At 48.6% G+C, this 15,122-nt stretch overlaps 1 protein-coding gene and 1 pseudogene across 1 annotated transcript in view; one reads left to right on the top strand and one right to left on the bottom strand.

Moving 5' to 3' along the window:
• The first annotated feature begins 4,646 nt into the window (after window positions 1-4,646).
• Window positions 4,647-15,122, top strand: part of RGMB (repulsive guidance molecule BMP co-receptor b) — a 32,803-nt gene continuing 22,327 nt past the window's right edge. The window contains 5 exon segments of the mRNA XM_074856131.1: window positions 4,647-5,399; window positions 13,652-13,684; window positions 13,687-13,736; window positions 13,738-13,995; window positions 13,997-14,164. Of these exon segments, the coding sequence (XP_074712232.1) occupies window positions 5,288-5,399; window positions 13,652-13,684; window positions 13,687-13,736; window positions 13,738-13,995; window positions 13,997-14,164 (621 nt within the window). The 5' untranslated portion in view covers window positions 4,647-5,287.
• Window positions 9,644-11,625, bottom strand: LOC141937831 (uncharacterized; annotated as a pseudogene).

The following is a 15,122-nucleotide window of genomic DNA, read 5'->3' as shown; positions in this document are numbered from 1 at the left end:
TCCACGGGATTGTTTTTGCTCAAGGACCTGGGTGCACCTGGTGGGTGATGCAGAAGGATGGAGAGGTCCGATGCGTACCACAAGGGGACTTGATTGTGTGTGAAAACACACCGTGAGTTATACTGTGCTTTTGTTAATTTTTCTTTGTTATTGTTAATTGCTAAATGGCAGCTGGACGTGACGCACATGATATAGAATAAAGGGGTGGATTATGTCCTGGTTTAGCCAGGATAGGGTTAAGCTTCCCCAGCAGTGGGGGGGAAGCTCTAGACTGGTTATTCATATACCATGCTGAAGTCACATATTGGCGCCCAAGCGCGGCAGCGCGGGAGAGTCGGTTAATGTGTGTGTTATGCGGATCTCTCTGTTCTCACTGCTGTATTGGTAGATATCTTGCTCTGTTCATTGTTATTACTGTTAATGTTATTGTTATTGTTGTTGTTTGTTTTGTTGCTGTCGCACTGTTGTATTAAACCTCTCCTTATCTCAGCCCCGGGGCTTTGTATTTCACTCCCTTTGTGGGGGAGGGGCAGCGGCCGCGTGGTCTCAGACCCTGGCAGGGACTAAACCACCACAACATACATAAAATTCCTAGGCATTTCACAAATTAAATACAGAATTACTACATTCCAGTTGATATCCTTCCAACAGCTGTTAATGTTTTACCAAAACCACTTAAGAGGTTCGGCTTACCCTTCTCCTGCTTCTTATACAGTCATTAGCAGGTCCATCCTGGCTCCCAAAACTGGGATGCAGAGGTGACCTCGGATTCACTCGATCTACTCCCAAGATCGCTAGTGGCCGCTCTATCGGTCAGTGAATCCTCTTTACCAATATATAGGGTACCCTCCTCCCATATGGGGACTATGCTGTACGCCAGACATCTCTGCGCGATTTATCAGCAGCCCCAGCCAAGTGTGCGACTTATTGGCTTCCCTTGTTAAACATACCGTTTGTCCGCAGCTGTAGATGGTTGTTGTTTGCCCCCGCCTTGAGTGGCTGGGAGCGGAGTTCCTCCAAGAAAAGACTCAGGGCGCGCCTAGGATGTCCGCTCCTCAGTCTATCCTGCAGCCGAGCAAAGCACGTCCCATTTGGGGTGCCAAAATGACTTGCGGAAACACGACCCCACAACCTATAAGGTTATAAAGTAGGTATGTTTATTCAGCGCTGAGATGCACGGGGGATCGCTCCACCACAAACGTGCACACCTCTCGTGGCACCTTGTCTTGGCTTTATGCTACAAAGCGTCACATATTCATAATATGCCTATACATATGCATGACCTATTCCCGCTTCGTATTGTAATGAGCCTGAAAGTCATTTTCATATGTTCCGCCCCGGTCTCCTCCTAGTCGCATCTGCGCAGTGTGTCCCGGTGGTCATGGGCTGGGGTCGCAGAGATGAAGTAGCTCCTCTTCCTCACTGTTGAACTTTTTACCTTGGTTTATTGCGCAGTCTCTGTAGCCTCCTGGACTCGGGCCGGACCATAGGGTTGGTTTTGACCAGGTTTTAGGGCTGTCTTCCTATTCCATCAGGAAGCACTTCCTCACAGCTTCCATTAATCAAAGTTTCCATATTGTTCTGCTCTCTGGCCCATCAACTATGATCTATTATCCTATTCAATCTTAGTTATCTTTTAACTAATTGGCCTCTAGCTCCTAGCCTGATCTCTAAGTCTTCCATCTTTATCTCTAAACTAAGTTATACCTTCATTTCTTGAGTGCCTAATTTCTATATCCTATTTTAATTTCCTAGCTCCTCATCTCAGTAAGAAACAACACGAGTCTTGCCTTTAGGATTTTTAATCAAAGCTGCAACTTTCCTGATTGCAACAGTGGATTTTCAAGCTCCAAAGCAATTGTGTAAATTAAAATCTCATGTTTCTGTGAGCTACAAATGAAGCTGTTTGAAATGTTCTTAACAAGAGCCTGCTTCCACTGTCAGAAAGGGAAAGGAAGTTTCAGGAGCTCTGAGCTCCCTTTGCCCCACACAGTGATCTGTGACTGATAGACCACAGCAGGCTGCGGGTGCAGACTTGTGAACAGACTGAGGTCTCCCTCCCTTCTGGGGTAGAACCTCATCCAAAGCACCTTGAAGCCCTTAAGAAATTTCCAACAGGCTTTCTTCAGTTCCATCTACCACTGGCCTGAGGAACAGAGAAACTGGTGACACATGCACCAGTCAGCTCCAGGCTGCTGCCTGGAGGCAAAGGGCTGGTCATTTTAAGATGTACCCACCCAGTGCACAACACAGCCCCTAGTCTCCCAAAACATCAGAGGCACATCAACTCCCCCAAAACACTGTATAGCAAATTCAGGGGTGAAAATGTAATGAGCTAGAGAAAGAACATCAGGTTGGATCCACAGCTTTTCTAACAACCCAACCAAGACTCTCCCAGCCACAAGGCCAAGTTTGGAAGTTTTCCCCCTCTCTGTTCACCCTTCTGCCCAGCTACTACATTCTGCCTCTGCATTTGTGAGATCAGATTTCCAGACACATGTTGTATATTGATCTGTCACTGTTATTTCTACAGGGGAGGACAGTCCCTGCACTGGGTGCTCTATATAAAGAGAAACCCACTAGCAGGTGCAAAGAGACAGTAGGCAGCCTCGCTAGGGGGAAACCCAAACTGGGGGACTGTGCTGTGTGTGCAGCTTGTCAAGTGGGCTTCCAGCACTCGGATAAGTATGGAGCTATTGGCGGCTGAGAGCTGGGAGGTGTGGGGAGGATGAGCACTGAGCCGGAGCAGGGCCAGGAGGCTGCTTGGGGCTGCTCCCGTGGGGCGAGGTTCAGGCCAGGTGTCCGGGGCGAGGGACCAGGGGCTGGGGTCGAGCTGGTGTGGGCGCAGTGGGCCAGCACCCGGCTGGGATGGGAGTGGAGTGGCAGGCGAAGTATCATCCCTGCACTACCAGGGGGGCTGACCGTGCTCCCTGCTTTCTTCCCTCCTCCTCTCTATTAGTCTTCTATAGGTGGCAGAAAGATCACGCTACCATTAAAAGCACATGTCCTCCCTTTGTGTCCGTGCTGGAGAGAGAGGGGCGAGTGGCACGCACTCCGGGGCAGACCGCTCTCTGATGCCACTCCTCCCTCGACGCCGGCCACTGCCTGTGCTGCCGCTATGAGTGTTGACATGCCCGGCAGGGGCGGCTTCCCGCCTGCCCTGCACGGGCGCTTACCCACCGAGCACCCAGTCAGCTCCCGGCTGCTGCCCACCCACTCTCCCTGTCGCCTTGGGAGCTGCCCTCCAGTGGATGGGGATGCTCAGGGTGAGTCGTTTGTCGTGTGCCTTTGTTCGACCTGGGGTTGCGGTGAAGGGTGCGTTTTGGATACCACATTTGCGTGTTCGTTGTGTTGAGTTTCTTCCACCTGCCTTTAAGCAGTCTCAGCCGGTGCTCAGAGATGCTGAGATCTCAGGGTTCGGAGACTGAAGAGGGAGGGGAAGTATTGCCAAGCTGTCCAGCGCACATCTGGATTCACTTGTGAGTTTGCAAACTGCAGGTTGCATCCTATAAAGCAAACAGCTGTCAGTACAGAGTGCTTTCTGTGAATGTCACCTTCAGGATTTTCCCTTTTTGCCTAAAATGTGTTCCCTTGTTGAAGTTGAGGCAGGTGAGATGGTGCCCCCACTAGGTGCTGCTGAAAAGGCAGCCCAGGTAGGGTTAGTGCTGGTAGCATGCACTTTCCGCAGGTATCTCCCAAAGGTGGGCAGCATGGTGTGGCCCTCTGGGCCTGTGTTGGATAGAACTCGTAGGTCCCAGGCCCAGCACTGGGGTGCAAAGCCAGGGTGTGTGCAGAGATCGTAAGTATGACACATGTTAATGACTACCTTTGCTCAGCTGAAAAGAAGCAAGAAACAAAAAGTTTCAAGTTTTTGCAGTTTTTGGCTGATGAGATTAATGTTGTTGGGCAGGAAGGTGGTGCAAATTTCCCTAGAGAAATGGTCAAGAAACATACTACCTCCAGCTCTGGCAGGCAGGCCACAAATCTGCCTTGCACTGGCTGGCATGCCCACAGCAGTGCTCTCCACCACATGGACACAGAGCCAACTCTGTGAGGACTCTGTTCTTGACCCCACAGCAGGGTCACTCACCATGTCCATGTTGTCATGTGTTTGATATACATGTCCTAATCTGCAAAGAATCCCGTACCATCCCGTGGGTGAGCACGGTGCAGCCTTGAGCAGAGTGAGCCTCGCAACACGCTAGAGTCAAACACGATGTAAGTATCCGGTGTGGAATGAGGGAGCTACCAAGGGCGTACTGCTTGGACTTCTGCCCTCCCCGTGGGCGGGCACAGACCACAGCGTGCTCCGCAGTGCCCAGGGCGGCCCGGGAGGAGCCGCACGTGGTGCTGCCTTCTGGAATTGGAGATGCTGCCCACGGAGGGGAGCGGCTCAGGCATCACACCTGCCTTCTGGAAAATAAACCACAGCTAGTTTAAAATCCAGTAATGCTTCTTGCATTGACACATCCGTTTAATTTCGCTACTTTTCCCGGTTCTGCCGCGGATATGCTTGGAGCCCTGGCCGGGACAAGCAGGCGGTGCGGACCCTTTGGCTCCTATGAAAATGCCGCGGATTGTGCCCGGATGGGTCCGCCTACGGGAGGTTTCACCTGGCTGAGATCTCTGCGCCGCTCCGGCTGCGATGCTATCCGCCCTGCCGCGGCTGCGCCCTGGCGGCGGCGCGTGGCACTGCGGACCCTCTCGCCGCATGTGTGCTGACGCAGCCAATCACTGCCGCGGGGAGCGCTGGTCGCGATTGGCCGCTCGCGGCCGATTGACGTGACAACGTGACCGGCGGCAGGCAGGCGGGGCCGCCGTCCGGCGGAACTACGGAACGTTCGTTTGCGCAGAGCCCTGCGGGCAGGAGGCAAGGCAAGAGGAGGCAAGGGAGCTGGGGACACCCCTCCCGCTCGAATCAGCCCCGGCCTGGGGGGCGGGGCTGCGCCAACGGCACGTTGTGGAGCTGGACAGCCAATGGGAGGTGGCGGGCCGGGCGTGGTGTGCTCGGTGGCGCGGAGTCTGCGGGTACCGTGGGGTCTGTAGGCTGCTGCCATCTGCCCTCATTCTCTTTCGCCCACTCACCAGCTCCTTCCTTTTGTGCTCGTTTCCTCCTTGCCGCCATGCCGCGCGCCCTGCGTCGGCCGTGTTGTGGCCCAGCGGCGTCCGCTTGTTGCCGCGTCGCTGAAGAAAAAGGAGGAGGAGGAAACAGCAGCGAGGAGGAGGTTGCCCGCCCGCCGCTTCATGCCGCCGCCCCGTCCCGCCGTCAGCCCGGGGATCTGCATGGATGGGCATGGGGAGAGCTGCGCCTTCCAGCGCTGCCGAGGCTGAGCCGCCGCGCAGCCCGACGCTCGCCACCCTTGGCCTCCTCGCCGCCCTGGGGCTGCTGCTGGGCTCAGGTACCAGGGCGGGGTGGGGGCCGCAGCGCGTGCGGCCGGGGGGCTCGTCGGGGACCGCCGCCGCGGGGCGGTGCAGCCGCAGCCCCGGCCTGACCCCGTCGGGACTGGAACGGAGGGCGGGTGTTACGCGGTTGGCTGGCGCGGACGCGGGCTGGTGTGGGCCTGTGGACAGTGTTTGCCTGGGCGCGCCCTAGTGCCGGCGTGGGCAGCGTGCGGGTAGCGGCCCTGCGGCAGAGCGCCAAGTCGCGCGTTCCTGTGCGGAGCGGGACGGGAGCCTGCGGGTGAAAGACTGATGCAGCGCTGGAAGTGATGGGAGTGAAGCCGGGCAGCGCCGGTCAGTGAGGCGGCCTGACTGAAGGCACGGGGAACTACTGTTCTTGCTTCAGGTAGAGCCAGCATTTGCTTGGAGGATTGGAAACTGGGGAGAAAGCGGAAGGTACCCCGGACACTGCAGATGCCTGCTAAAGTGGTGTGCGTTTTCAACTCGGAAGTCGTCTGAGCAGTTGTAGTTCTGTAAAAATGTTTTTCTCTCGCTTGCATGCTTTTATATATTTATAGTTTTAGTGAACTGAATTGTAGGGAGAGGTCATCCGAATTTAGTAAAATCGCAGTTCATTCACCCCTCTCTGTACCAAGAATCTACTGAAAGCAGGAAGCAGACTTCCTAAAGTTGCAGGGAGCATGGAGGCCTAGATTTATTAGACTTCCATAATTTGCTCAGCTAATTTATATGTGATTAAAATATCACAAATCATAACTGAAGGGAAATATAAGAAAAATTTTGGTGCTTTGAAAGTCAGCTTCTGAACCATATTGCCTGTGCCATTTTTCTTGGTGTAGATATTTTCTGTTTGTGTGACTGAAAACACAAAATTCGATTTTTTTTTTTTCCTGTTCATTGTAAACTCCATATCACTTGCACAAAGATCAGATAAGAAATTTACTGCTTATAAAATTCATGGTCACACTTGCAGGTTAGAGACTTCCTCCTACTACTCTATTGTCTGTGTATTTTGACAGGAGATTGTGTTAGCTACCCCATCACTGGCAAAACATATTGTCCTTGAATTCATGGTTTGATATTCAGAGTAAGTCATGTGTGTACTGACGCACAGGAGCATCAGCTAAGGGGCAAGCAAAGAAATTGCTAATATCCTCATATCACTGTGTGAATTGGAGAAAGCAACTGTGTTTAAAAATGAAAAGTGCTACATTACTATTCAGGACATTTTCCACTCCTCATGCCTCAGGGGTTTAGGAACATTTAAATTAATTTAATTAATTTAATTAATCATTTAATTTAATTTAATTAATCAGACTGGACACATGCCTATTTTACTTTGAGGACACACGAAACAAGTGGGAAAAGTTGTAAAGAGGGGTTTGAGGTCAGGAAAAAGAGTATTTGTTAGGTATATTGTATTTTCCCTTTTTTTCAAACTTCCATATATCTTTGCGAACATTTTTGTGGTGTTCAAAATCTGCTTTATGACAGCTTGAAATCACAGATTAATGTACGCACAGCTGAATATTATAGGTCGTAAAAGGAACAAAAAGCACAACATGTTTTTAGTAGATAGTTTTGGGTGCTTGTACAGCTATTGCGTGAAGTCCTGCACATATTCTTTATGGAGGTCCATTTTCTGTTATGGCTGTTTTCAGCTCTTTGGATGGGAGGGAACACAATCTCTCTTTTCACTTGGGTCATCCTAGTTTTAACCCCCTGAGGAATGTGTGTCTCTCCTTGAGTGCAGTGTGCAGTCTTGTTCACTTCATTTCTGCTCCTCACGAGTTAATGTGTTAAAGTTACTTGCAGAAGACTGTTTTTAACTGCCGTGAGAATTTGGAAGGATTTCAGATCATGATAGTGAGAGCTGTGGAGAGCTGTAAAACTCCAGTTTGCTTTCTGGGATGGTAGTTATGCTTTCTTTGTGGAAATCAGGTGACTAGATAAGGTCTAACTGGTTTGTCCATATTAGCTGAACTGTGTACCTGTTGCGTATGTCTGATAAGTACTTCAGGTTTTTGTAGGGAGAGGGTTTCTTTGCCCCTGTCTTGTTACTGAATTAAACTGTAAGAGGTACTGCTCTTGCAGTGTATGGATTCCATAGCTGTCAACTTGCACTTCAGACAGCTGTGGCTTTTCTCACTCATTAGTCCCAGAAAGTAAGCAGTGAAGCTTTAGCTATGACAGTGCCAAGGAAATAAAGCAAACTGAATTTATGGCCTGCCCACTTCCGTACCCTGTTTCCCCTTGTCCCGATCCAATATCGGGGAGAGTTCTTAAACAATCCCAAGAGCAACATTAAGACACAAACGAGGTCAGATGCTGTATAACCTTGTGAACTTTATTTGCCGTAACAATTAGTAATAGCGATAGGACAGAGACGAAAAGAAAGGGAAAGTCAGAATCCCTAAACAAGAAAACGGTAGAGATGCAGCTAATTACAGCCACCACCAGGGATCCAGTGAAGTTCTGTTGGCTCGGGCTCAGTGCAGGTGATGGTGCTCCAAGCTCCAAGCTCCGCTGAGGTCCCAGCTCCAAGTAACAAGCGTCAAAGAAGGTGCCCCTTGAAGGAGGAGTACGCAGTCCTTTTATTGTCTCAGTCCCCACGATTTCTCTGAAGAGTCCACCCATTTCCACGGAGCTCATTGTAATATGTGCCGCCCCGTGGTCCTCCATGCGCGCATGCCCAGGTGTTCATGGTGGTTGTGCTGGCGGGGGAGTGGGTCGACCTGCGGTCCCTTCAGCCTTTGCATGTCTTCCTCACCTCGACTTCCTCTTCACCCAGCTCGCGCGCAGGTACAGCTTGGCAGGCACTGCCAAGGCTGTCATTGTTCTAGCTTTGAGCGGATGTCGTGGTTTCGTCTGGGACTCTGCGTCTCCTCCAAAGCGTACTCCTTCAGAGCCACAGGATGCTGAGGCCAGGAAGTGGTAGTTGCAAAGCAGCAATGTTGAGACACACAAAGTCTAGCACAGTCCCTTACAGCACCCCGTGGCTCAACATTGCTGTCTTCGTGGTGGCGTTAAAGATAACAGTACAGAGAGAGAGAGACTAGAAATAGTGCGCAATACACAAAATTTCTGGCAAATTTTCTTTCCTTAACAATATCGTTAACAAATATAAACATTTTTTATCTAACAAACATATATATATATCATGCTTAAAACTAACTTTATAAAACCAAAACATCTTATAAACCAATTTTAAGGCTCCGACAAATCAACAAAAGAACACAATGGCAGTTTACATGATTGACATTCACAGGGACAAAAAATGTATTATAAGAACAAATAAGAAAATGATTATCAAGGCTAAGGCTAGAAAGTGAATTGAAATTATTACTAACATATTCCCGCGGTTCTTATCAAAATACCACAAAGTGTCTGAGGCCCTGGCAGTCCACACGGTCTGCTGGAGTTGGGATTATCATGCGTGGCGGGAAAATCCCTTTTCACGTCCCCTTATACTAAAGTGCATGTGTCATTTGGGCCTAGGAACTTCTGTTCCAGATTTAAACAAAGGTAAATAAACAACACTATCCATAACAATGTTAACAATATTCTAAACAAACATATAAAAAGGTAACAGTAACACTATCAACTAACAGTTTTTTAACCAAACAAAGTTAAACAAGATGTGCCCCAGGCCGGGCCAAGGGATGTGCTCCTGGTCTTTGGGGACGGGGAGGGGAAGGAGGTGGTTGTTTACATGAACAGGTACAACTACAAGACGGTTTACATGGACACTTACAGGACGAACACATACATACCACAAGAGAAAATATAGCAAAAGCTAACAAAGCAACAGCCACAAAATTCAGTATTAAAAGGGTATACATTCTGGTTGTTGTCGTAGACTGCAGAGCTGAAGGTAGATGGTGGTCTGACTCGCCTGAGTCAGGGATCTGCCAAAATGGATGCCCCCAGCCCAGAGCGCATGTGCTGTTTATGCCTTAATACTTTCATTTCGCCTTCATAGGTAGCTCCCTGCTATGCTTATCCCCAATGAGGTAGTGGGTTGTTACACCACCCCGTGACTGGAGTGGTGGCCTAATAATCAAAGCCTGGGGATAAAGCCCATTCGCAAACACTCTCCCCAACTCGTAATCCTCTCTCTTTTGTCCAGTTAAGGCACTAAATACCTTTTCCAGGAAAATGGAGTTGCCAGGGATCAGCATCCTCAGTCCAGAATCTCGTCCCATTATGGACTGTATTGAAATTTCTGGCCCACCATTCTCGGTTAGCACGTAGAGAGCCGGAGCTTCCTCCGGAACCAAGGGAGAGGAGAACGGTCGCCCAAAACAGTTTTGACGATGGTATGCGATGCATCCTACAAATATTAATAAGGCAATAGACATAAATACTATACAAAGAGTCAAAATCCACATAAGGATCCCCTGTTGTGAGTCAGGATATCGTTCTCTGGGGGAGGTTTTACCTGCAAGAGAAAAGAAAAGAAAAATCTTCTCGGTTTGTTTTGAGAACCGGAGGTGAGTTATAATCAGGAAGATGGAATAATCCATCTTGTATTAATTTTGTGCTCCTTTCTATGAGCATCTTTGGCTTTCCAGGTATACTTATTAAGGGGTGTGTCCAACACCAGTGGCACCGTGCCCACTGTAGGAAGTGCAACCAAGACAGGTTGTCCTGGAAAATGAGATGGATTGCTGGGGGTGGAGGTGTACCACCTGCGAGCTGTCATCCAGGCCGGGCAGGAGGCGACTGACCTCGCCATCCTCCTTAAGGACCTCGAGACCTTATACAGCGACATCCGCGAGTTCTGCACAAGTCGTTCTAATTTTTGAGTGGGGAGTCCATCCATCAAGTCCCGGGGAATGCCTTTCTGAAGACCTAGTCCCTGAAGCCACAGTCCCTGTTGAGTTAGGAGCCTCTCTCTCCTAGAATTCTGACCTCGGGGTGATCCCAAGCCTTGGCCCTTCCTCATGGACGATTGTCACCCACTAATTTGCTCTGCAGCCCGTACGACCCTGGTTTCGGTTCTTTGGGATGATCCACCAACTGGGCCATATTTTCTGCCAAAATTAATCAATTCCTGGACTATCTCTCCCCATGTCCATACTTTCCTCCCTGGCCCTTGGTGGTCAGGAGTCACTATCCCCTCCAGAGCGGCCGTCATTCTTTCTGCATTGGGGGGTGTTTTGAATCTTCCCTTGCAACTGAATGCCAATGGGTGTCAGGAAGTCCTCATATCAGGGGAGTCATCCTCTCTGGGCCCACAGGCATCATCATTGGGGAGCCCTGGTTAGGCTTGAGCTCCCGATCATACATCAACTGCAGACAGGCTGCTTTCTGCACACTTTCCACTAACTGATCCACCGTACCTGTTATGGCAAGGGGATCCGCCCTCTCCAAGGGGTTCAGCCCTCTGGCCCAGTATGCAGCTCTCTGAGTCAAGGACCATGGGGCTCGGCGGTCGCTGGTAGTTAAAAACACACCCGGACCCCAATATCCTTCTGCTTCTTTCTCTGACAACAAGATTCCATTCCCTCCTGACAAAGACACTCTCCACACATACTCTGTCTCTGATTCTTTCACGGCCCTTGCAAAATCTTTTCTCAGCTTTGCCAATTTGGTTGCTGTAAATGGGACTTCTTTGGTGATAACCTGAGGACGGTTATCGCTGCCGTCCTCGTACACATACTCTGTTTTAACCAGCGGATACATATAGGGGGGGCTTTCTACAGTTTCTTTTGCCTTTTGCAAATCCCCTTTGGGATAAATTTGCTGTATCCCCTTCTCCAGAAGTTTCACCTCTGCCTCTGCTAGTGTATCTGTCTCTGCCAAGAGCTGTTCCCTCAACTCGTTCTTCAATATTATATTTTGATTCCTTTCCTCCTCTAGTAATTCTTTGGTGTCTCTCAATTGGTTCTGCAGGGTCTGTATGACCATCTGCAGGGAGTCTATTACAATATCAGCCTGACTAGACTTCTTCTTTCTCTCTTCCACTGCAGCTGCCAGACTCGCTCCTAACACTGCACAAATTATAGCTTTTCCTTTTCCCCTCTTAACCTTAGCTTCCTTCTGCAAAACCCTTATCCTATCCACAACACTCTGTGGTTGAAACCAATGGTTTTTCGCCCAATCTAGTCCCTGGACCGAGGGACGAGACCGGTGCGCTTCCAAAAGATCATATAGTTTATCTATTCCTTCAGCCCCTGAGGGCACATCATCACAAACATCGGCTGCCTTCAGGGCAGCCATTATTTTTCCTTTTCCTAATCCAAAGGGGATTATTGTCCTGAGAGGGTCGCACCTTAATGTCAGATTTCCCCTTTTCTCTCCCAGGAGACCAGATCTGAATTTAACACAAAAACAACGCAAAGGGGATTCGTCCTTAGAGGGCCACGCCTTGGTATGCAAGTTTCCCCTATTTGCTCTCAGGAGGTCACACCTTACCCAAACACAAATGCAATATCACTGTCCACTCTTCCCCCTGTTCACTCTCAGGAGGTCACACCTTAATGTAACACAAAGGGGGTTATTTCATCCTGAGAGGTTTGTATCCAACACAGCAAGATAGTACAGCATTCTCGTCTCTAGGGATCCTGTCCGTGACGCCAATTTAAAATGTCCCGATCCAATATCGGGGAGGGTTCTTAAACGATCCCAAGAGCGACATTAAGACACAAACAAGGTCAGATGCTGTATAACCTTGTGAACTTTATTTGCCATCACAATTAATAATAGCGATAGGACAGAGACGAAAAGAAAGGGAAAGTCAGAATCCCTAAACAAGAAAACGGTAGAGATGCAGCTAATTACAGCCACCACCAGGGATCCAGTGATGTTCCGTTGGCTCGGGCTCAGTGCAGGTGATGGTGCTCCAAGCTCCAAGCTCCGCTGAGGTCCCAGCTCCAAGTAACAAGCGTCAAAGAAGGTGCCCCTTGAGGGAGGAGTACACAGTGCTTTTATTGTCTCAGTCCCCACGATTTCTCTGAAGAGTCCACCCATTTCCACGGAGCTCATTGTAATATGTGCCGCCCCGTGGTCCTCCATGCGCGCATGCCCAGGTGTTCATGGTGGTTGTGCTGGCGGGGGAGTGGGTCGACCTGCGGTCCCTTCAGCCTTTGCACGTCTTCCTCACCTCGACTTCCTCTTCACCCAGCTCGCGCGCAGGTACAGCTTGGCAGGCACTGCCAAGGCTGTCATTGTTCTAGCTTTGAGCGGATGTCATGGTTTCGTCTGGGACTCTGCGTCTCCTCCAAAGCGTACTCCTTCAGAGCCACAGGATGCTGAGGCCGGGAAGTGGTAGTTGCAAAGCAGCAGGGTTGAGACACACAAAGTCTAACACAGTCCCTTACACCCCTCACCCTGCTTTCTAGAATAGAAACATTGATTTCTGCTTCATTCAGCCTGTTTTTGTCTAAACATATTACAGAATCACAGAATCATTCAGGTTGGAAAAGACCCTTGGAATCCTTGAGTCCAACCATGAGCCCTATTCTACAAGTTCTCCCCTACACCATATCCCCCAACATCTCATCTAAATGACCCTTAAACACATCCAGGGATGGTGACTCCACCACCTCCCTGGGCAGCCTATTCCACTGTCTGACCACTCTTTCTGTGAAAATTTTTTTCCTAATGTCCAGTCTAAACCTCCCCTGTTGGGAGTTTAAAGCCATTCCCTCTTATTCTTTCACTAATTACCTGTGAGAAGAGACCAGCACCAACCTCTCTACAATGTCCTTTCAGGTAGTTGTAGAGAGTGATGAGGTCTCCCCTCAGCCTTCTCTTCCTCAAACTAAACAGTCCCAGCTCCTTTAATTGCTCCTCATAGGATTTGTTCTCCAGGCCCTTCACCAGCTTCATTTACCACATCCTTCTGAGAGGCAGGATTCTGTTTAAATGTTCAGTAACTTGTGTAAAGCACTGAAAGACTAAATGGAGGCTTAATCATTAACTTAAGCACAGAATTGCATCATCATTTGCATATCTGGAAAGAAATGCTGGGCTCATACTTAGCAGGAGTTAGTGCTCTTAATTTCCATCTAGACAATATCAAGTAATGGATTAAGTCATGCACAGGTCATCTCAGCCTTTGAGATGGTCTGTATTGCTATCTTTCTGCCTCCCAACCCCTCTTGCTATATTATCTAGCGTTTCCTTAATGGATGAGCACTGTAAGTTGTCTTCAAGTTTTCTACAGTACCTGTGGATTTGGAATGTGGTATTGTAATTTTAAGAGGTTTGATTGATTTCTGTCTGCCATCTGTTTTGTGCTTAGGTGACTGCCAGCTACAAATGCCCTGTTGAATCCAGAGTGCACCACTGATTTTGTATTCTTAACTTCACATCTAAACTTGGCTCTTTGAGGGCTTTGATTTGGAGTTCTGCATGGCCCTGCGAGCATACTCTGCCTGTACCTATCACAATTCCAAAATATGCCATGGAAACCTAGTCTACCATTCTTCAGTGCTTGGAATCAGTGACTTCATGAGCCAGAGAAACTGTTCCAAAGATGGACCCACATCCTCTACCAACCCTGAAGTGACCCATGATCCCTGCAATTACAGTGGCCACACAGAAGCCAGAGAACATCAGGGAGGGGAGAATACTCCTACTACTACTTAACCTATTTTGTGTGTTGTTTGGTGATCCTCATCTGAGGACTTTTAAGGATCACTTCCAGACTTGCAAAGTGGAAGGTGCTTGGCCTCTTATAGACAATAACTACTTATCAGTGCAAGTGACCAATGTGCCTGTGGTCCCAGGATCCAGCGCTACTGCTACAAATAAGGTATAGATTGTTCTTAAGCACTGTGCATGCATACAGAAGTAAAAGGTCAAGACAGTAGAGTAAGTCACTTAGCTCTTAACAGTTAAGAAGTATAGTAGCTTGAGAGTCTTCTATGCAAGGTAAAACCGTTAGCCTCTTCTGAGAATCAAAACTTAAACCAGGTCATTTTCTTCCTTCTGCTGTTACTAGTGTTGGTTTTGTAGGACAAGGTATGGCAGTTTGTCAGGCATTAAACTGTTTTCTTGTCTATGACATTTGTGAGGCTGCTGGACAGCTGTTACAGACATTTCAGTGCCTCTAAAGCCTGTCTTTGGGTGGTGGAGAGAAAAGGAGAGATGCATATATACTCAGCAGCATCTGTCTGAATGTCTTTAAAGCCTCTGGGGGTCTCTAGGGGGCAGCAGAACAGAGAATAAATTAATGAGCATAAGTGGCAGGTTTTTCCCAGACATCGTGATGGGAGTTAAATGATAATGTTGTGCATTTAAACAGGCTTTACTTTTCTGTTTGTTGCTATATAAGCTTTATAATCCCACTGTGGGGGGGGGAGAACCATTCTTCTTGGGTTGTCTACCTGAGAAAAGGAGGTGGAATGTTTTAGCTACTGTTCCTGTTGATTAAGGATGCTTAACTATGGTCAAGTTCTGGGTAGTCTTGAAATTAATAGTAGATTGATTTCTAGAGTGATTTATGAACAGTGAACTTCTTGCTTAACCACATTCAAGAAACACTTGCTTTCCTGAGTGATCTTGGCTTTCCTTTTGGAAATCATCTAATGCTGAACTGTCTTGTTTTCAGGTTGACTTCCTCTTTATTTCTCTGTTGTGCCTGGCATCCACATGCTTTCCCTTCACATTTTCTCCTCTGATATGAAATAGGAACATGTCATGATAAACGTCTTGTGGTGCTTCTGTACCACAGCAGCAGGCTGGAGAGGAATTACTGTATTTTGTTTTGT

The sequence above is a fragment of the Strix uralensis genome, chromosome Z (genome assembly GCF_047716275.1).
Source record: "Strix uralensis isolate ZFMK-TIS-50842 chromosome Z, bStrUra1, whole genome shotgun sequence".
In the NCBI taxonomy this organism is placed as follows: Eukaryota; Metazoa; Chordata; class Aves; order Strigiformes; family Strigidae; genus Strix; species Strix uralensis.
Note: the sequence above shows the minus strand (reverse complement) of the source record. Positions and strands in the feature narration are given on the sequence as shown.